This window comes from Haemorhous mexicanus, chromosome 3 (assembly GCF_027477595.1).
Source record: "Haemorhous mexicanus isolate bHaeMex1 chromosome 3, bHaeMex1.pri, whole genome shotgun sequence".
Taxonomy (NCBI): domain Eukaryota; kingdom Metazoa; phylum Chordata; class Aves; order Passeriformes; family Fringillidae; genus Haemorhous; species Haemorhous mexicanus.
Window position 1 is genome coordinate 22,078,656 of NC_082343.1, and position 21,259 is coordinate 22,099,914.

At 35.3% G+C, this 21,259-nt stretch overlaps 1 protein-coding gene across 1 annotated transcript in view; it reads left to right on the forward strand.

Moving 5' to 3' along the window:
* Positions 1 to 21,259, forward strand: part of USH2A (usherin) — a 373,434-nt gene that overhangs the window by 117,403 nt on the left and 234,772 nt on the right. Inside the window, exons 21-25 of the mRNA XM_059841048.1 lie at positions 10,866 to 10,996; positions 16,775 to 16,901; positions 17,278 to 17,383; positions 18,668 to 18,846; positions 19,351 to 19,481. Of these exons, the coding sequence (XP_059697031.1) occupies positions 10,866 to 10,996; positions 16,775 to 16,901; positions 17,278 to 17,383; positions 18,668 to 18,846; positions 19,351 to 19,481 (674 nt within the window). The remainder of the gene's footprint in view (positions 1 to 10,865; positions 10,997 to 16,774; positions 16,902 to 17,277; positions 17,384 to 18,667; positions 18,847 to 19,350; positions 19,482 to 21,259) is intronic.

A 21,259-nucleotide genomic window follows, 5' to 3' on the forward strand; every position in this document is an offset into this window, starting at 1 on the left:
GTTTAGTGCTTACTGTGAGTGGAGGGCTTTGGTTCTTGGGAATACGCCAGACTACAAATTGGTGACACAACCTCCACAGCTGGCTTACTGCACTGGGTCATGTTTTCTATGGCACACTCTGTACAGAAGCTTGGCAGAGCAGAGGACGTTGGTGAATTTGGTGAATATGATCTTAACATATGATAAATAACATCAAATCCCCTGTTCAGTTACTGGGGCTGTATATTGGGCCATGGCTTTCCAACAAATGAAAAGGAAGTGGTAACAGCAGCCAATGCTGCAGCACTATTTACAGGTGGGTCTTCCCTCCCTCTCCAGTTCTATTTTGAAATCCAGTCCAGGGATTGTGAGTGCTGTATCAATGACAAAATATTCCTTCTGTGCACTGAGAAATGTTAGGGAGAGTAAGCAGAGATCACACATATGCTAAAGTAGTTTATAAGAGAAAATGCTAGATTTCTTAGCTTCTCAATGCACCACTTGCCTCTGTTTATATTCTAGATAGTGCATAGTAGTTAACTTTTGCAGTAACAGCCCCAGTATGTTGGCTTTATCTTGTTTGCTTTCTTGCCTTGACATGATCATTTAAAGACAGTAGGGCCAAGGCTATCTTTCGGGATTTCAACTAACAGAGGAGATCAAGGAAGGATGGAGAAGGTCTAAGAAAGGAAGACAGAACAGCGAAAAAGATGGGGGAGATGAATGGGGAAGAAGGAGAAACAAACAGTGCAAAAGGGAAGGACAGAGAATATAGCAGAAGGGCAGAAATGGGCTCAAAGTAGGGTAGATAAGGTCAAAGAAGAGAGGAGATGGGCAGAGCAGAGGGGCAAAAAATTGCACAAATATTTGGACCAAGGTGAGGGTGGAAGGGGACTGGAGGTGAGCAGAACTGTGTTAGTACGAATTGCAAATCATAACCAGGTAATGAAATAGGCATAAACCATTCAAGGCAAAGATAGAAATAATGACCTAAAACCAGTTCAAAGTACAACTACAAATACTACAAAATCAACTATGAAGTGACACTTCACGAAATGGTACTAACTTAATGGTCCACAAGAAATGTTTTGTGAAAGGAAAAGTAAATTGCATACCTTTGGCTTTTTCTTTTCTCATTTCCTTCACCTGTAGCTTCCCTTGCATATCCTGCATATTACCCTTCTTCAGCAGAATTTCCTGCTTTTGAGACTTGAATTTGGTAACAACTTTCCGACTTGCATCTCTTATTTTTTTTTGTAGACTATATTTTAGCAGTCTTCTGCTTTAGAATTTATTTTGCATTCCTCTCATAAATTTAAAAAATTCAAAGCAAATGTAGAATAAACTCTGCCTCAGGGAGGTTTCTCACTGAAGTCAGTAGGTCTTTTTCCTGATTAAGTAGATACAGACTCTGGTCTATTCTGAAATTCATATTAAGGACATAATTAACTCTTGATAGAGACTAGCAATCTAGGCAAGGCCCTAACACTAGAATGAAAAGGAGTTTACACTAAAAAGGACCAGATGTAGTGTTCCAGGACTACATTTTGAATAAACTGATTTCACCTAGTATCTGAAGCCTAAAGTGAAAAATGCCATCATCTACGTGTCCAGCACAGGAGAGGTTGGGCTGAACTTTTCTATTTCTGTTCTGTCCTGATCTGTACGGGCTTTGCTTTCACTCAAACTGAGGTATTGCAGAGAGTGGTTTGGTAGCTCTGGATCATATTTTAAGTAAAATATTCTGCATAATTGCTACAAAGTGTTTGGATATGTTTTCAGTAAACTTTTCCTGCCAAACCCCATAAAAAACTCTTAATTCACAGAGTGTGCTGTTCCTGGGCACAGAGGCACTGAAGTAACAGAACAAAATGTAATGCAATATTATTAACACTTCCAAAGCAGGACTTGCTGCACACTCAAGTTCCATTAGATGGTAAATAGCTTAGAAGGTAATGAGAGAACCCTCACAGTTACCTATCTATCCATACATGAATCTTGCACCTGATCATTCCATTGAAATCCTTTTCTGAGCTTAGTCCCTTCAAATAAAACCACTTTTAGGCTTCCTCTGGAAAAGGATGTTGTGTGAAGAATACTCAAGGGAAATGTTGCTGCTAATACGACTAGATGAAAATATTACATATTCCTTTCAGTTAATTCTTAATTTGGCAGTTGTGTTGCAGTTTGCTGCTCTACCATAAATTGTTGCATTAACTTGAATATGTTGTTAGCTTTTTATTCTCAGGTCTATCATGAGTAGCATTTGTTGCTGAGTTTGTAACTTGAATCTATACTTTTTGCTGAGTGTTTGCTCTGTGGTTGTGTGTTTCTGTCTGTAAGTTTTTCTGGTTTTTTTTCCCTCCTTGTTACATTTCCATTTTTGTCCTCTATTATTCCTCCAGACACTCATCAGCTTACTTTAGTTATTATTCTGTTCCTTATGTACACTGTCTAATCAATAATGCTTCTCACTTGCTGCAGGATTTCCGTGTTACTCTGCTTTCAGCTTCTGAGATGCTGTGGTGGGATTCTGCCGTGGCTAGTGCACGGTTGTCTGCATTTGCTGTGTTTCAGATCATCACACTGACTTTAATTTTGATGTATTTACATTTTACTCAGTTGTAATCTAAGTCTTTTCCTTGATCAGTTAAGTTACTGTCTATGCAGTGTTACATTTGTACTACTGCTGGAAATACTAACTAAAGGCTTATAATTGAAGTGCTATTTACATCTACTGACCTCCAGCTCATTTCTGATTTCACTGTGATGTTGACCTTTTATAGATTGCACTGTTGTAAATCTTTGAAGTGATTCTTCTTGTCATCATATTTCTAGTAATTATGATTTGCATTGCATTAGCACCTAGAAGCCTCTCCCACCTTACCCTTGTTGCATAAGATGACCTTTTTTATGCACTAATTCACATACGGGTAACAGAATACAGTTCTTTCTCTAAAGAATTTATGTTAAAATGAAGATGAATGCTTTCCTCTGTTTCCATTCTTCAAATATCAACCTTTGAATTAATGAAATTGCTCATAAAGGATTCTTATTCCTATAAACTATTTTCTTCCTTTCCTAACAAAACCAGAGTATTTTGAACTTTTTAGGCTTCAAAAAAATGAATAAATAAAGGTAAATAATTTAAAATGTTTGAGATATGTCATGTTTGAGTAAAATTTTCTCAGATTTTGCTTGGTGGGAATCAACATCAAAGAAAGCATTAAGTGAAATTTGGACTGATGTTTCCTCTTTGTTCATATTTCACTTCAATATTGAGCAACACAGAAACAAACTTGCAGCTGATCTTCACTGTGAGTTTCAAAATTATAGTTTTATTTCTACTCTGGTAGCTATGAGAAGGTGATGCTGGTTGGATGGCATGCTCATTGTATGCTTTCCAATGTACATAGTGGAGAACAGTTATGAATTCTGTTCATAGACTGGTTTAATAAATGAATTCGAGGCAGGTCACTAATTTCTTTAATGATAGTATTGCTTAAAAGACTGTGTAAAGAGCTGGCTGTTGACTCTAATGACAGAGGATGCTCACAGATAGTGGCATCACCTGCATCTTCCTATCTGGTTTCACCCTGATCTTTCATATGTTTTTCTGAGGCCTTGATTTTTTTGTTTAGATAAATCTGGGTAGACAGATTAACCAGTTGCTTTTGGGTCTTGCCAAATTCTTAGACATCTTGTGCCAATATTTTGAAGGTTGTCTGAATTATGTTTCTATTTTCACTGAGAAAGTTGTAAAGTACCTGTGAAAAGCCAGGTTTTTGCTTTGAACTTTTTACTTCACTTAAGTTCGCTTTTTCCTTCCCTTAAATGGTCTTGTTTATGTGTTGAATGTGTGTTGGGCAGCTTCTCTGCTTCCTAACAGCCTTTCCTAAGGAATCTCAAATGTTTGTATTACTTCCTCTTCCTTGTTTACTAATTGTAGTAAATCTTTTTCAATTCATATGGAAGTATTCTCATACCATGATCAATCTTGCCCTGAGCAGATTTTTTTTCCTTAAAGAATTACTTTGTATAAATATAAATCCTTTAATGTATAAAGTAGAATTTATTTATTTTTTCATGGTATAAAGAAGTGATAGGACAGGCCTGGAAAAGCCAGGTAATTCTGAACTGCACCTACTGATGTGCAGCATAATATTACTACAGACTGAGAATTTGCTCTTTAGGGAAGTCTTGTGATGTTCTGCAGAGTGTGCAGTGTTTGGAGGAAGCTGAACTAATCCCCTCTTTTGGAAGTAGTAGTGTCTCAAATGTCAGTAAATGCCTAGTCTCTGGGTAACTTTTCTGAATACATGTGGGCATTTTGCTGATTTAATCTGTGTGTCAGGCTGTGGAGGACAAAACAGTAATGAATTTTTCAAGCATTATAGAACCTTACACAAGCCATATTGGCCACTGTTCTTTAGGAAGGAGGAATATGGAAGGAAGGTGTTTTAAGTGATGGCTCTCAGGTGACATGCCCCAGTCATTGGCTGAGTACAGACCCAAGGTCTCCTAATTCTGAATCTCTTGATTTAACCACTAGGTATTGCACTGTTCCTGACAAAGCATCACTCTGTTAGTGAGGGGATAAAGTGCTACTAATACATCAAATCTTATCAAATGACTTTAAACTTATCTTGGCTTTCTTTTCACCAAGGTTTGCTGTAAATCTTTTCTACTGGGGAGTAGCAGGACTTGTGTCCTTGCTAAAAGGAGAAGATTGATTTACTGTATTCATATGGAACCAGCAGATTCCTATGAGTATGCAGTAATGAATTGGAGTATCCGTAAGTTTTTCCCCCATGTGACATTTTGGGAGACCTTAAAGCCTGGAAACTGTTACAGAAATGCATTTGATAGAAACTTATAAATGTGTGTCTTCTGCATAGAATAACAGCATAACATAGCTTCTGATATGAGCAGTATTCTTATTCTTCAAGTAATCTAATTGATTGTTCATTGGGCTCAGTCAGCCAAAAGTGGAGGGAAACTTTGTACAGACATCATTAGTTTTTCTCCATTTAAAGATTAATCATGAGGAGCTCTGGCTCTTTAATTCTGTAATTTGTATATTTAATGGGCTGCTGCAGAATCTATGACAGTAATTAGCATAGCCCGAAAACTCATTAATACGCAACAACATGATTAATGCAGCATTAATGCAAACATGACTGAAGTTATTTGGGTTATGTAGTAAGAAGATTAAAGTTAAAATGCCCTGTTTGTTTTACCAGTAGTGGGTATAATGGGGTAGCAAGCAAAATAAGAAAAAACAGGTATCAAATTAGTCATTTTAGTGTAAAAGAAACACTCAGATCTCATGAAGAGGATTTGGGGTTTTGCTTGACAGTTGGTTTCCACAAAAAGTGTCACAAGTTTTCTCCTTTCATTCACTCACCATGCTCTGTGTTTATGCTTGCTCAACGTTTTAGTTTGATTTAGCTTTTTGGCAGTTTGATGTATTAGGAATACCTAAAAAAAATTCTTCATGTTGAGTCATTCTGAATAAAATTAGACTTTTTCAAATACAGGGCTTTTGTACAGTCTAATTTAGAAACCTTGGATTTTTAGATTCTCTTGGTTTTACTGTGATCACGAAAGACAAGGGAGTCCAGTTACAGTTTGGGAAAAAAGTTTGGGAACTTTATGTATGTGAGTTTATACAAATATATACGTGAGTAAACATATGATGTGTACATATGTATGTGGCTTTTAAATATGTATTTTATATTTCTAATAAGAAACTAAAGCAGCTTAAAAATGAAGAGTATTTACTTCATCAATGGAATGACTAACTTAGTGTAATGTTAGTGATGATGTGCTTTAAAAAAGTTTTTGGACACATTAAGGTAACAGTAAAAACTGAAGCCTGATCCTGTATGAAAAACAACAACAGGTCTTGGACAGCTTTGTGAAGAAGACTTTCTATCTTCTTCTCTCAATAAAATCCAGGAAGCTATAGGCCAACGCAGAGTGTGGAGAAGTCCTTGTATTCAGCAGAGGATCATAAGTATGTCCAGGGAAGTCTCCTCTGAGTTTCTTCTTTTCTTCCAATTCCACTATCCATTAAGTGAAACTGCTTTGAAAACTGATCAGTTTTTGTTAAGTCTTCCTTCTAATTATTTTTCCTACAGGTGTGTTTTTTTATATATAAAAAAGTTAATTAAATCTCTTTTAGCTGTTGTGGTGACATGAGGTATCGCTCTCACAGAGAGAATAGCAAGAAAATGTTATTGAGGTGCATAGCAACTTAAATTTTTTACTCTTCATCTCTCCCCTTCCCAGTTAAAAACAAATTTTGGTTTATGATTTCTGTGGGAAAATGTATTTTGATTAGGCAAGAACATTTGTACACAGTCTTAATGTTAAATAAACACTAAAGGTTTGTCATCCTGAAGGGACTGCTGAGAGCCTAATGCTGTACTCAAAATTTTATATACAATTTTTATTCATTTTAGTTGTCATTATGTACAAATAAGACTCTCAGTGAGCATAAAGTGATCACTTTCTTTGCCACCAATTTTCGGTTCATTAAAATGTGCAATTATATAATTATTGTAACCATTTCCTTTAACAATATAAGTAAAATGGAAATGCAAAATATGTTTCTACAATTGTACAATTTTGGGAAAAACTCACTGGAAATGGATGTGCTTTACAGATTATGCAAAACTCACTTCTGATATTGCTTTGTGATTTTCAAGGTATTTGGCAGATTTCTTCTTTTTTATTTTTCCAGTTGTAATGTATGCTTTTTTCCATTTATTTTCTTCCTAAGTTTGCAAGGAAATTATCCATGATATGCTGAGGTATTATTCCTGTTATTATCTATCTTGCGCAAATGGGTTGGGATTTGATGTATTTATGAAAATTAAGCTAAAACTAGTCTTGCTGATCACTGACAAGGTTGGAAATAGATTTATTTGACTATTCTTAGTACTTTTGAATAGAGTTGTTCATGTGGTTATATGTAAGTTTTGGTGAAGGGTCTTGAGACTTTTGTAGATAATTTCTTTGCATTTAATGACTATGATAACTTCTACTTTTTAGCTATTTTCAACTCTGAACATCTGGTTTTAAAGAAAGATGCTTTACAGGTTTTTTTGCTGAATGGTTGGGACAAAGTTAATTTTTAAGTAGGTTACTTTGCTGAAATCTCTCAAATGTTATTGCAAAAGATGATTTCAATTGTCTTGCCTCCCTGCCTACATTCTCCCCTCTACTCTTCACCAATAAGTCAAAAGAAGATTTTTGAGGACTCAAAATGTTTTTGTATTTTGAAATGTTTTTGACTTTTTAAAAACCTTTTTTTTTCCTTTCTTTTTTTTTTTTCTTTAGAAAAGCTAAACTCAGTTCAGTTCATTTGGGAAGATATGTTACAGCAAGTTGTTACCCTTTATATTCTGGGTGAATGGTTTCTTGGTCAAATAAAGCCTATTTTAAACTTTTTATTTTGCAAGAAAAAAGGGGTTTTGAATTAGTCAGAAATGGATTTTATTGCTGTAATAATTATAAATTATTAGTATATGTTATGCTAATCTAGGAGCTGCTCTAATTTATTTTTTTCCTGCTGACTGCCAACTGCTTCTTCTAAGCTCAAAATAATCCCATGTGCTCTGTAAACTTGCCAGAAATGCAGTCAGCATCTCAAGAGCACATTCCTGCCTCTTAAATACTTTTGTGCTGGTCTTGTAAATCATACTGAAATGTGCTAGAAGAATCTGAATCCAGGTAGTCTGAATCTGAAATGCTGCTGAAGTTCTGAGCCTTGCTAAACTTTCACGAGGGAAGCAAAAAGGGAGGAGTAAAATCCCACCATATGCATTTTCTTTATTGGACAAAAAAATGTCTTCTGGCACATCAAAAATTATAGTAATATGATATAATTTTCCTTGTAATGTCAGTCTCTTCCTGAAAGGGACTCTCAAAGCTGTGTCCCTCACAAGATAATGTGCTGATGTTGCATCTCGTTTGGATGCCTTTGAAAATGCCTGCATTGGTCATGTTTCACAGTCTCATTCCCATTCTAACCTGGGTGTGCCATCTTTGAAGCTAGGACAAAAATCCAGTCCCAATCTGCTGCTGCATAAATTGAAAGTATGTAGATCCTGACAGAAGGTTAGTCTGCCCTAAAACAATTTGGGATATTTGAAAACACTAATGCTGATAATTACTCATTTATTTTACTTGTCCTTTTTATTACTCTGTAGCCTTCTTTTCATCTTTTATGTGCACTATATACAATGCTTGTATTTTTTTTGTGTAATGCCATTATAATTAAAGAAATTCAATTACAGAAATTAAATAAGTTTCTTTATTTATAATTAAAGGAGTTCTGACAGCTTCTCCAATTGGAACTATAATTTGAAATGGAATTAAAGAATTTATTTGAATGACATACATTAATGTTTAATTTGTAGTAGAATTTCCTGTTGGTTTTTATCCCAGAAATGATAACAGGTTCTTGTGGAACAATCATTTGTGTCACACAAGCAAGCATGTTAGGTGAATTCTTGAGTTGCAGTTCAAGATTCAGTCAGTTAAAAGTACCTTCCTACTATGCCCCACAGATGGTCATGTTTTCCATCCAAGATTTAGTAGCATGAATAGCGTGGCTGAGATGCAGTTTCTGTATATGACAAATTACAGAAGTAATTCTAACGTCACCACTTTATTAATGTTTCTATTTATATGTTATATTTAACATTGAAATTAAGATTTTAGACATGCATTTTGAAATAATAGACACGAGTCTTTGAGAATCTTGAAAAATGTCTCATCCTCCCCCTAGGTATGAAAAAGAAAAAAAGAAAATTTTTTTGGTAATACAATGTGGTTTTCAAGTTCTGTGAAACTTCTGAAACTTCTCAGATGTTGGAAGAAAAGTCTTCTCTGTCCAAATGAAGTAAATCCATTTCCAGTGTTCTCTGCCACTAAGAGAGAAAAATGGCACACATGTAGTTGCTACAAGTCTGAATGGGCTTCTGGGTATGCTCTGTGTTGACCTTGAGGTCCAGCATTAATTACTGTGTTCTTGTGAAAAATATTAATTTCACAAGTTTTTTATCGTGCAGTGAAAATACTGTCTGTGGGGCAGAAGTTTTCTTAATATTTGGTTTCTCTCTTGTAGTCACTTCTAGAAACATGAGAAATTATTACCATCGAACTTCCTTATCTCATGAGAAATTCCAAGGACCCTTGAACTTAAAGGGATGAAGTCCTTTTCTCAGTTCTTTAATAGGTGGTAAATTAATTTAGAAGAAAATAGCGGCTCCTGACTCATCAATAATTTCTATAAAGCTGTAGCCTCTCTACAAGCAGGATTCTTAAATGTCCGAAGAAAAAGAAGGCTTCTGCATAACAATTGAAAACTTCTGTAATTACTGCAATTTTGTAGCTATGAACCATTTAATTTACATTTTCTAACACAATATTATACAAGAATGCATATCTACGATATAACACAATATTATACAAGAGTGTATGGTGTTTTTGCAGAAACTAAATTATTTTGTTTGTGTTTGTCCTTCTGCATCAGGTGTGAGGAGGGATCTTCTGGTCTTCAGAAATGTCTTTTGGCAGCTTCATAAAAATACTGGCAGCTTGTTAAATTAACTGTGCTCCCATTGCTGGGATTAGAGGCCATCAGTCTCAGCCTCTCCAGCAGATACTGCAGCTGGAAGTACCTGGAAGCTCACAGTATTGCAAGTGCTCATTTCTGAGCCAGGCAAAGCTATGCTTTTCTTTAACTAGGGACACTGTTGGCTGAGTTTTTCGACGTGCAGGGAGCTACTTGTGTGCAACTGCTTTTTGCAGGTGTTTTAATAGCAGGACTGATTTTCATTGTTTTGTGTCTGTGACTGCATCATGTAATTTACATGAAAACATTGTATGCAATTAGGTAGAGAGGCCAAAGGATATTTCTTTCAGGTACAGGTAATTAACAAGCATAATCTAATATGAATGTGTGTCAGAATTATGAGTTTTATTTTTTTAATATAGGTGCTGTCTGCAATAAAAACTTTAGTAATTTATTGTTTTCTGCCTGACATAAAATAGGGAAAATACTGGGTAGTTTGGTAGAGTTGGGTAAAACCCAGTTACTTACCTTGTTCTGTAAAAGCACCTTATACAGAAATGTCATGGAAGTGCATAGAATAGGTGGGTGTTGCTGTTACTGCCTTTTCATTTCCCTTGGCAAAAAATTGGTGCAGGAAAGGCATGGCTCTACAACACACCAGGGAATTTATCAGAAACTAAATGGAGGACTATTGATAATGATCTGGAAAGTTCTTAATGAAGCTCAGTTCATCCATTACTCCTTTGGATATTTCCAATTTTTTGTTGGAAAACTACTTCTTTTCCGTGTGTTCTTTGTGTATTTAGATATGATGTTTATAAAAGAATATATATAAAAAGTTACATATAAACACATACATATATCTTTTGGAACCAAAACCCTGCTATTCTTCTTACAAATCCTTGCATGCAGAATCCTCATTTCTGCTTTACCTATTGAAATGTTAAGTGACAACTGAAAATCCACATGTAAAACATCAACTATAAGAATACTGTGCTAATATCTAAATTATATTTTCATAAGAAAGAAGTTACTAAACAACATTAGTCACAATTGCATATCTTTTTTAGAGATGAATAAGGGCTCACAGAAATTTCTCTCAAGGGCTGCCTCAGTCTGGATTAGTAAAATTTCTCCTGCAATATCTAGCAGGGGTTTTAGGTGAACACAGCTTCCATGATTTTGCTTTGCAATGTTGCTGCTGTTTTTAAAATGATACTTTATTCGTAAATTTTTGTTCTGTCTTGCAAGAACCACTTTTGGCATTAACCATCTACTTGCTTTTTTGTCTAACCAGGTATTAAAGTGAAATTTAGAACCCAAGAGCCCGATGGTTTGATTTTTTTCTCTGCATCACCTGGCAATCAGGAGGAGTACATTGCACTGCAGCTGAGGAGTGGGCGTCCTTACTTTCTTTTTGATCCACAGGTACAACAAAAGGCAGGATCCTATAAAAATAGCTTATATCATTTACCCTTGTACTTTTTACATGCTTATCCTTGGGGATTTTTTGTTTTGTTTTGGTTTCGGGCTGATTTTTGTTTGTTTGTTTTTAAAATTTAATTGATACAGGCTTACTTGCTTCTCAGAATCCATAGGTAAGAAGAGATTTTGAGGAGAGAAAAACTGAAATACTAAATCTTTGCACTTTTTTGTTGTGAATGCCACAATATAAGATTTATAAGATTTTTTTGCATTTTTATGAGTGGAGCTTTTTGTCAGTGCCACTAAACACCACTACAGCTTAAATTAACAAGATTTCAAAGTTGTGCAGAAGTAAGTTTTGAATTAGTTAGTAAGTTTATATAATGTTAGTCAATTATTTTTAAGCCTCCCTTCTTGAGACTGTTCTCCTTAAGAGATCAGCATGTCACCATTATGCAAAAATATAAATAATGAGGGAAGTAGCAACAAAATAAAAAATAAGGCAACAATGCCTTGCATTTGGCTATTTTATGTTTTCTGGGCACCCCAAAACTGGATATCCTTAAGGAATTAAAAACCTTATTGCCTCACTTATATTTAATAAATATGCAAGAAACTGTAAATAATTATCAGATTTTTCTCACCCACTGTTGCCTCCTGAGCTCTGCCACAGTCACTCTGTGACCACTTGGAGGTGCTGTGCAGGAGTGAAAATCACCTTCAGCTTTGGAGTACCTATAGAAGCAGCAAGATGCTGCACAGAGGCAGGCTTGTATGTGATCCCAATGCTAGGAAACATTAAATCTGCTACTAAGCCCAAGATACACATTTCTATTAATTCTACAGAATTTACACACAGGCTTTATCTTACTGTGTACTACAGATTTTGGGGCCCAATATAATATTGTTAATATTGTCCTCATAAACATTTTAATAGGGACTAGTTCTGTTTTTGCTCTCTTACACTCATACCTTCTTTTAACTGAAAGGAAAGTTTTATTTCTTTTGCAAGATCTTCTGAGGTTTATTTAGATTTTTTCATTGTTGTTTGATGGTTAATTGGAGTGGCTGTCTTTCAGCTGACATTTTAATTCTTCAAATAGTATTCCTAGTCTGTCTTTCAGATCTGCTTCTTTTAAAGTAGCTTTATGTCAGCTTGTTTAGATCATTCCCTAAGAAGGTATTTTATTTGTTTGGATCCACAGTATTGAGGGAATGGGAAGGGGGAGAGATGGAAGAGTGGCTGCTTTGGGGCTTTAATTTTTTCCCCTCCTTTTTCACCTGTCTCTTATCTGTAAAAAAACCCAGCAGGTCTCATATTCAGTCCTTAGAGCCTCTCAGTTCATGTAATATTTTCAACAGTTACTGTCCTGAATTTTAACAGATTACTTCTTTATGAATGTATCTTTCTTTATCTTTTTGTTTCATTTGAATCAGGCAACTCTTCCATGCTGATTTTTAGGCTCATGACTTCAATAGTTTCCTCTTATGAATAGCCTATGGTGCTGCTTCAGTGCTTCAATTGCTGTTTAGAGGGAAAAAAAAAAAAAAGCTGTCATTCAAGGCATCCAGGAGCAGTGTAGGTCTTAATAGTTGATTTACTATCTTGAAAGCTAATACTTTCTAATTTCTCATTAATAATGTGGAAGAGATTCCTGTACATTCTCAGATTCAAAAGTAGGGTACAGTGGCCTACATCAAAGTGTTTTGTGTAGAAACCTTTTCTTTTACCTCTGAAAATCCAGTTATCAAAAAATGTCAGTCTTCTGTATCCCTAATATGCTGTGCTACCTTACTGTCTTTACATTTGTTTCTTTGTCATAGTTTGTTTCTTTTTTTCTTTTGCCATGATTTGCTATTCCTTTCCTACAGTGTCAGACATCCTGTACTGTAGCAGCATTTCTTCATCTTTCGTTTGTGCATCACAGTCTGCATTAGTGTGCAAATGCTTTATTACTTCTTATTGACATCATGTGGCATCTTAGCCACGTTAGAGGCATTGTTGTCTTTAATTATAGTCATGACATATACAGTAAACATTTATGGCCCTTCCTTTATGCTCTTCTCTGAGAAATTGCTAACATTCTTTTTGATGACAATTGTGTCTCTGCAGCTTTTTATCTGCAGCAGTGTGGTGTAATATTCTGTGCTCCCTTCCAGCTGTGACCTGTGGCAGGTTAATTATTTGTACCCTCAGTCCCTTTCGGGATGCTGGGCCGTATCTTTGCTCATGATCAGCCGCGCGTTCTCTCTTTGTTGTGTCTGCTCTGGGGATGGTCCTGCCAAGTCCTCCTGGTGGGGAGCCTTCAGCAGCCTCGCTTCTTCCTTCGCTAAGTGTTAATTTCAAATCCTTTTCTTCATGTCCATTCATACTTCTCTGAGCTCCATGTACACCACCATTCATCTGGCTGTTGTCTGACCGTTCCTTTTTGTCTCCCTTTTGTGCTGTGCAACTGCTCTTTTTTCCTTCCTAATTGTTTTACTGCTATTCTTTCTGGATTTCTACCCATGGTCCAGGAAACATGAGGTTTTTTGTGAACAGATGTTTTCCTTAGTGTTTTTGGAACAATCAAATTTTTCCATAGAGCTTCCTCCAAACTCAGAGTGTCTGTAAAGCTTCAGCTGTCTGTGGATTTTTTTCTTATCGTGTTGTCTATACATCTACACCTAAATTACTCAATCAGCTCCAGCTAAATTTATGGTTATCTTTCAGTGGCTACAGGTAATTTATTTTTTTCCCAGGGAAGCACTGAATATCTTTTACCAAGTGAAATAAGTTACAGTGGAAATATAAGCCCAACATAGAGCACCTTTTTTCCTAAGTGATTAGGACAGCCTGAGGATAGACTGAGATTCTTCTCACAGGGTGGAGGGAATTGTATCCAGCTCTTCCATTTTAGAAGATGATTCATTTACTAAATTTTATGGCAAAAAGGAAGAACACCAAATACTTTCCTGTGTGTGTTACCTTGTTTGTTGTTCTTGTCATGGAGAGGCCAAAGCATTAGGCACAGTCTGAGGGTGAGGTTTTATTCCACAAAATAAAAGGAAGAAAGATGGATAATACCTGGCTATGCATCCCATCTAGACCTTCCTTCTTGGCACTGGCAAAACTTCACTACTTGTTTGCCTTCTTAGTAGTAGGAGTTTAAGCATTGAAAGAACTTCACTGGGAAAAGTGTTTTTGCATTCAGATTTTGGCAACTGAGACAGTATCTCTGAAGATTCATATTTGTGATTTTTTTTTTTGTATTTTCGATGTAAATATCAGTATGACAGAATAATTTATATTTACTTAGTTATTATTGACAGCAACCAAATATTAAGACTTACTGTATGGAATAGCAAAACAATTCAGATTTCAAAATATGTGATTTTCAAAATCCGTGACTAGCCATCTTGCACAGGCTGTTTGAATGTGATCCCAGAGTGACTCCAGTAGTTCTGGAAAAAGTGTAAAAAGGCCTCTCCAGTGCAGCACATGCTGAACCCTGAACACTTTGTTTTGTCTTCTACCTTCCTTCCCTCCAAAATTAGGCACAGGTTAGCACATATGCTTGTGTGGTCCCAGATTGAATTGGTTACAAATAAATGTGGTTTCTGATGTATAAAACTGTTAATGCTGTAGACTGTTGCTGAACATAATATGAAGAACCACTTATTCAGGCACCTGATCTTTAGAATGCAGCATCGTTTGTAACAATTTTAACGCTAACTAAGTACACTTTGATGAGACAGCATTTAATAAAATGCTCATTAATTTCATCATTAGCAAGGGTATGCTAAGAAGTAAGCCAGTTTCTTATGTCACGCCCAATTAGCATCCCATGCTAGTAATCCCATTAGTATTGTTGAATTCACTAATGGAAAAACTAATGGGCATGCTACCAGGGCACATTAATTGGGCATGACACCAGTTCTGGTTTTAATTATTAAACTACGATAATGAAATGTGTGTGTTTGTAAAATATTAAAATGTTGAAATAGGAGAGAAGACAATAAAAAATAGTATATGAGAAAGTGCCATTAGGATGTAAGGATATATAGCTTTGTATTCTTATTAGGGGGCAGAGGGACTGCTCTCCAAAACTACTCAGTACCAAGATGTTGGCTGAATGGAGCTGGAAACGTGCTGTAAATATTCCCAGGAAATAATTTTTTCTTTAACTGTGTACATATGTGCACATCACATATATATTTTGATGCATAGGATACACAATGACAGTCCCCGATGCTAAATATTAAATGTGTACTGGGTTCATAAGTCTGTGTGCCAAAATGCAATTTCTAATGGATGAACATCAATAAAGACAGAATACTAAATTTTAATAAGAGGTTTTTAGTATTAATCAAAATAGGTGGTTGTTTTCTACAGCTTTCAACAGCTTTTCTCCATGTGTGTAATTCTAAGATCCTTGGACCAAAAATAATACTAGAAGATCTGGAAAAAAAATTGTTGAACTGTCTGGCTTGCTGCTGCAAAGTTATAAGCTGGGCCCCCAAATTATAAGGAACCAAATTTTTCATTTAGGTCCTTTTTGGAAATTGTTTTCTGAAGCCATAAAGTAACTGCAGTGGTTGAGATTATAGCACAGTATTTATATAAAGAAACATTTTTCTATCAGTAGTTGCCTGCTGTACAAGACAATTTTCATTTGTGAATTCAGCAGAATAATGTTGAGTTCGCAGGTAGTTTAGAAATGATATAAAGTCCTGAGGCAATCTTCTAGGAATTATTAAGAAGTTAGATGACTATTTGGATATAAATATCAAGAAAATTCTTGAAATATATTAATTTTATTTTTATTACATCATTATATTAATTTATGTGATATTTTGTTTGGTTCTTTGCATTCTTGAGATTTAGTTTGGTAACTGCATCTATTACACTCCTCTTACTCAGCAATTCAGAAAAGATTTGTCTGCATATGTAATAGATGTCCTTAAATTCACCCCTTCATGTCATATTTTTATTTGTTTTATTAAAATCAGGTAAAAATTCTCATTAAATTTAAATACATTTTTGCAAGCATCCCTTGTACCATAAAAGCAACCTCAATGACGACCTTTTGGGATTTTTCTTACTTAGTTTTATTTGTCTATTTGGGTTTTTTTGTTGTTGTTTTAGGTTTTGTTTTGAGGATGTTTTTGCTTTGTTCTGTTTTTCTGGATTTCTTGGTATGACCTTTTACCCTCATAAATGTATGGTACTTTCTCATCTAGACATTTTAGTCCTTCTGATACCAGGTTAACATGGAGAGAAAATGCATCTACTGTGCTACACATGCACCCCTCTTTTGGATCCCTTCATGTGGACAGGTGCTGCAATTAACAATCCTGATATGCAGCTGCTCTCCATGGATGGCACATTGAACCATGGCCATCAAACTTCACAGCCACAGCAATCCTTGAAGTAGTTAAATAGAGACATAATTAAAAAAAAAGGAATAAAAATATAAAATCTGATTGACATGACTCTCAATAATTTGTGCCTCATCCTTGTCTTTGTCAGGGGAACTACACAGGATTTTCTGTTTTTAATAGACACTGAACTGGATGCTTGATCCTTCATTTATTATTTGAGAAGGTTAAATTTAGTGTTTAAATTTAGAAGGTTAAATAAGTCCTAAATATCATTCACCAGTCCAAAGGAAGTTAAACATAGGACTGCTGTCTTTTTTTTTAGATGTAATAGGCTATAAATTGCTATAAAAGAGTAAGATATTTATCTAAATATTACCTTCAAAAGATTCTAAATCAGATTATTCTGTTAATAAAAAGGGATCTGCAGTAGCGGTCACTCCTACTAATGATGGTGGAAAAGTGTATAATGATAACAGTTGGCACCAACTAATTGCTACAAGAATTCAAGCTCTGGGAAACATCACAGTGGATGGGCAGTTCACAGGTAATCAATTCATTTAAACAACTTTGGTATTACTAAGGATATTGCTCACTTGCTTTTTCACTACCTGTGGTCACCTATACAGGAAAAAATTCATTCAGTTTTTTGATTGTTTTGTCATTACTGGTTTGTCTGTTCATCTGAGGGATCTCTCCACAGTGAATCCTTGATAATTGAATACTAAGTCTCTTTTTGTGCTTGTGAATATAATTGTGTTGATCTCCTGTTGTTAAATAGAGCTGTAAATATTTCCTGGATATGTATTATGAAACTCTTAGACTATTGTGTCACATTAGCCTCTTTATAAAATACCAGTATTTTGTTATTGAGTTGAAAATCTGTTGAAAGCATTATGTGAATAATAAATGATTTTGTTCAGGTTCTTCCTTAGCAACTAGTGGCAGTACCATTATTGGAGAGAACACAGGTGTTTTTGTTGGAGGACTTCCACAGGGTTATGCTATTGTAAGAAAGGATGAAGGTAAGTATGATAAACAAGTCTGTACAGTTTCTAAAATTTTGTCTTTGGGATAGACTGAAATCTCTATATAGTTGATTTCATCAGCATTAAAACAGCTTATGAGGTCTGTGTACATTTTAATGGATACTGTACACAGAACTGGTATGAGTGTGAAACTTATGGGCATGTTTTACATACAGTTACACAAATTCATTCCAAAATACCAATGTAAATTGTTTGTATTAGCTTAAGCACGTGGTTATGCATCCCAGTTTGATGCAGGGATACAACATGCTGGCCTTTTGGTGGGAGTTTGTATCCTTCAGAGGTGTATGAATATACCTGTATTTTACAGATATAGAATTTGTGAGGAGCTGGATCATATCTGGCTTCTTGAAGAATCAATAAGCATAAGTTTTCATAAATATACTTAGTATATATGCCAAATGTATAAACTGCCATCAGATGACTGAGATGACTGTCTATGTAAGTATACAATCAGCTGTTTTCAGTGAATTCATATCCAGAAATTGTTTTTTTTTGTATTAATCTGAAAGCCAAATTGTTTATTAAGTTTGTGTTTCTGCCTCTGGCGTGAAATCTAGTTGACTTGATGTGGGGTACACTAGAGTTCAGCTTCCTTTTTCCTTCTTTATTTCACTGCACTAAAACCAGAAATGCATGCGTCTGTTCTTCTAAAGCATTGGTTCACAAAGCAATCCAGGATGCCTCTCTCAAAAACGCCAGCTATATATTCAAAATGAGACTGAATATAAATACCATTAAAGAGAAGGGCACCTATAAAAACGGATTTGAAATTTTGCCCCCAATAATAAAGAGGGGGTAGCAGCTATGTGTAGTTGATTTTGGGTTTTTTTAATACAAAAAAGGAAGGAAAAACTTCCTGATGAAGCTTCTTAACCTGTATTTCTCTGCCTCACCAATTGCTTCCTACTCAGCACATGTGTGCCTTTCTTCAGAACTGTTGTTTTGTTTAAAGAAAGCTTTTTTGGATCTTCATAGAGTAGATTTATGCTGTTGATTTGAAATTACCTGTATGCGAAAATCTCAAAAAGTCTAATATTTTTCAGCTACATAGCAGTAGGTGCTGTCTTTAGTGATTAGACCCCTTCAGAAATCGGGATTTAGCTTGGAGGCCAGATTTATGACCTGATTGGTGGCTGGTTTTCTGTGCACGCATGGATGTATATGGTAGGGACAGCATGTAGAAAACATGTAAATAAATACCTCTGTTTAGTTGCAGGTGTTCAACTTTAAAAAATAATTTCCTTTTTGCAGGGATGAAGAGGATAGTCCAGAAAGGATTTGTGGGCTGTCTCAGTGACATATTTTTGAAAAAAGTGCATACTCCCTATGAGAACTGGGAATCTTTGAACTGGCAGAACGCTGAAGAACAAAACAATGTCTACCGTGTTTGGGAAGGATGCCCCATTGGACTCTCAAAAGGAGCACATTTTCTTGGCAGAGGTAGTTTGCTGTGCTATTGCTCTATCCAAATATGTTATTGAGATAATCGAGAAGGTGGTTGTGTCAAAAGTGTTGCAGTGATCTGCTTTTCAAGGCAGCTTTAGCGATATGGGATTATTTCTGTTGGTTTAAAATTGTGTCTCTTGGCTGACAGAAGGTTGCTGCATGGAAGAGGAATTGCAGATGGTGCTGCTGTAACTATATGCAGTTTGGGTGTGTGTCTGAAAGGGGAATTTTAACTTTTGTAGGGGCATAAAAGATGCCCATCAACAACAACAACAAAAAAAGGGCCAGGTAAAAAAAAAATTAGGATATTCTGATTTGGTTTCTTGCAGTACATTATTGATATCTGTCATCAAAGCTGAGTGATGAAGTTGTGAGCTATAATTTTGAAGCCTGAGTTCTTCATGTCAGAGTATAAAGTAGCACCTAGATTTTACTTTTGATTTCTTGAACCAGTTTACTTATTTAATTAACTTATGTATGCATTCACCTTCTTTCAAGGGTTCCTGGAGCTGCATTCAGGTGTTTTCAGTGGTGGACTGGAATTTGAGATCTCATTCAAATTCAGAACAGATCAACTGAATGGGTTGCTTTTGTTTGTTTACAATAAAGATGGCCCAGATTATCTTGCAGTAAGTTCAAAAATACGATTAACTCTATTCAGACATGACCTGTAAGTTTTCTCCACAAAAGCAAAACTAGCACAGAAAGAAATTTCAAATCATAAGTTATTTTCATGTCTTACTAGTTTTGAAATGCTTTGCACAGCACACTATAATGGAGCTAAAATTCTTTAACAGATGCTAATTGTTAAGTTACTGTTGTTTTCTATGTCATAAAAAAGAAAGATATCAATGTATGAAAAGCAGAATTATTGTCCTAACTGGATTAGAAGTGATTAGAAAAGAGAATAAAATGCATGTATTAAAAGCTTTCACTTAATTTCTAGGAAAGCATAAAGTTTACCTATTTTCCCAGTTCTCATACTAAAACAGAATCAATCAAAAAGGCTGTAATGGAAATTGTCTAGTCTCCTCATAAAACTTTCTCTTTAAGGTATATGTTTATTTTTATAATCCCTATTTTTTTGTTTCTTTTGACTTGGAACAGGCAGAAATTAGTTAGTTCCAGCTTAATTCCACCTCATCTCTGTCACCATTTTCCCAACACTGTAGAGGAAGTTTCCCAAATTCTGTATCAGGCAAATTTGTGAGGTAGTGCCTATGAACCTTCTTTTTGGTGTCTGTCAAATAAGAATGTTTATGCTCAGAATTATTTGTGCTTCAATAATATGTTGTTTAAGTTTTAATATGTTTGGTTTAGTTTTTCAAATTCTTTTATTAGCCATGTGACTCTGAATTTTCATACTTTTCTTTACCAAGGATTTTGAGTATAATTAGACTGTGGTCACCACTGCTTAGTGGGTCAAATATCCTTGCACCAACTAGTAGGTATTACGGAGGATGACATGGAAAAAAATACATTTTTTCAGTTGTTCCAGGAAGCAATAAATTATTTTCAGAGATTTTTGAGAGCATTGTTATTCTCTATGACCCAATTTGCTCTTTCTGCACTTTTATTGAATTTATTTATTTATTTCTTATTATGCAGCTGCTTTGCTAATGGCTGTCATGTCACAACCTGTTTTATTGTGTGGCATTATGTCTAATGGGCCTTCTCTTTTAAACTTCTGACCTAAACCATATAAATATATTTTCCTCCTTTTCAGGTCAATTATAACTTACTCCATATTTACTTTTTATACTACTGGCTTTCCCAGCAGATAATTTTTTCCTGGGTTTTGAATTCTGCTAGAACTTATTGCTTCTTCTTTTTAAAGCAGCCTTAGTTAAAAAATTATCATGACTACCTATAGCAAGTCTTGCTAATTACAGTTATTACTTTAATTTTGCCCAGAAGTAATGGCCGGGATCATGAGCCAGTCACATAAGATGTTACATGTATGCTACTGTCCCACCCTAAAAAAGGGTTGTATGTGTGTAATTCACAGCACAGGGGCACTATTTATGTGAAGAGTATTCACAGGGTTCTCCTGGAGGTTCTGGTAGTAGGTGAGTCTTGTTCCCTCTCTCTTGCTCTGTGAAATATGAGAAAATATATTCTGACTATAAAGGAAAAAGGGGACTTGACTTACTAAATCAAAAGTGGAGTCAAAAGCACAAAGTAGTTAGACAAAATAATTTCCTTTTCGTTCCAAACTTCCAGATTTTTGGCAGTTTTATATTTACAGTATTTTTAGCTCTGAAAATTAGAAATTTTCTTAGCATTTGTCCCAATTCAGGTAAATTTCTTTTATCTAACTTTAATCATGACCTCAACATCTCCATAGCCTTAAGATGAGGAATTTTAGAGAGAATGAGTATGTGCATGCTTTTCCAAGTCTCTCAGC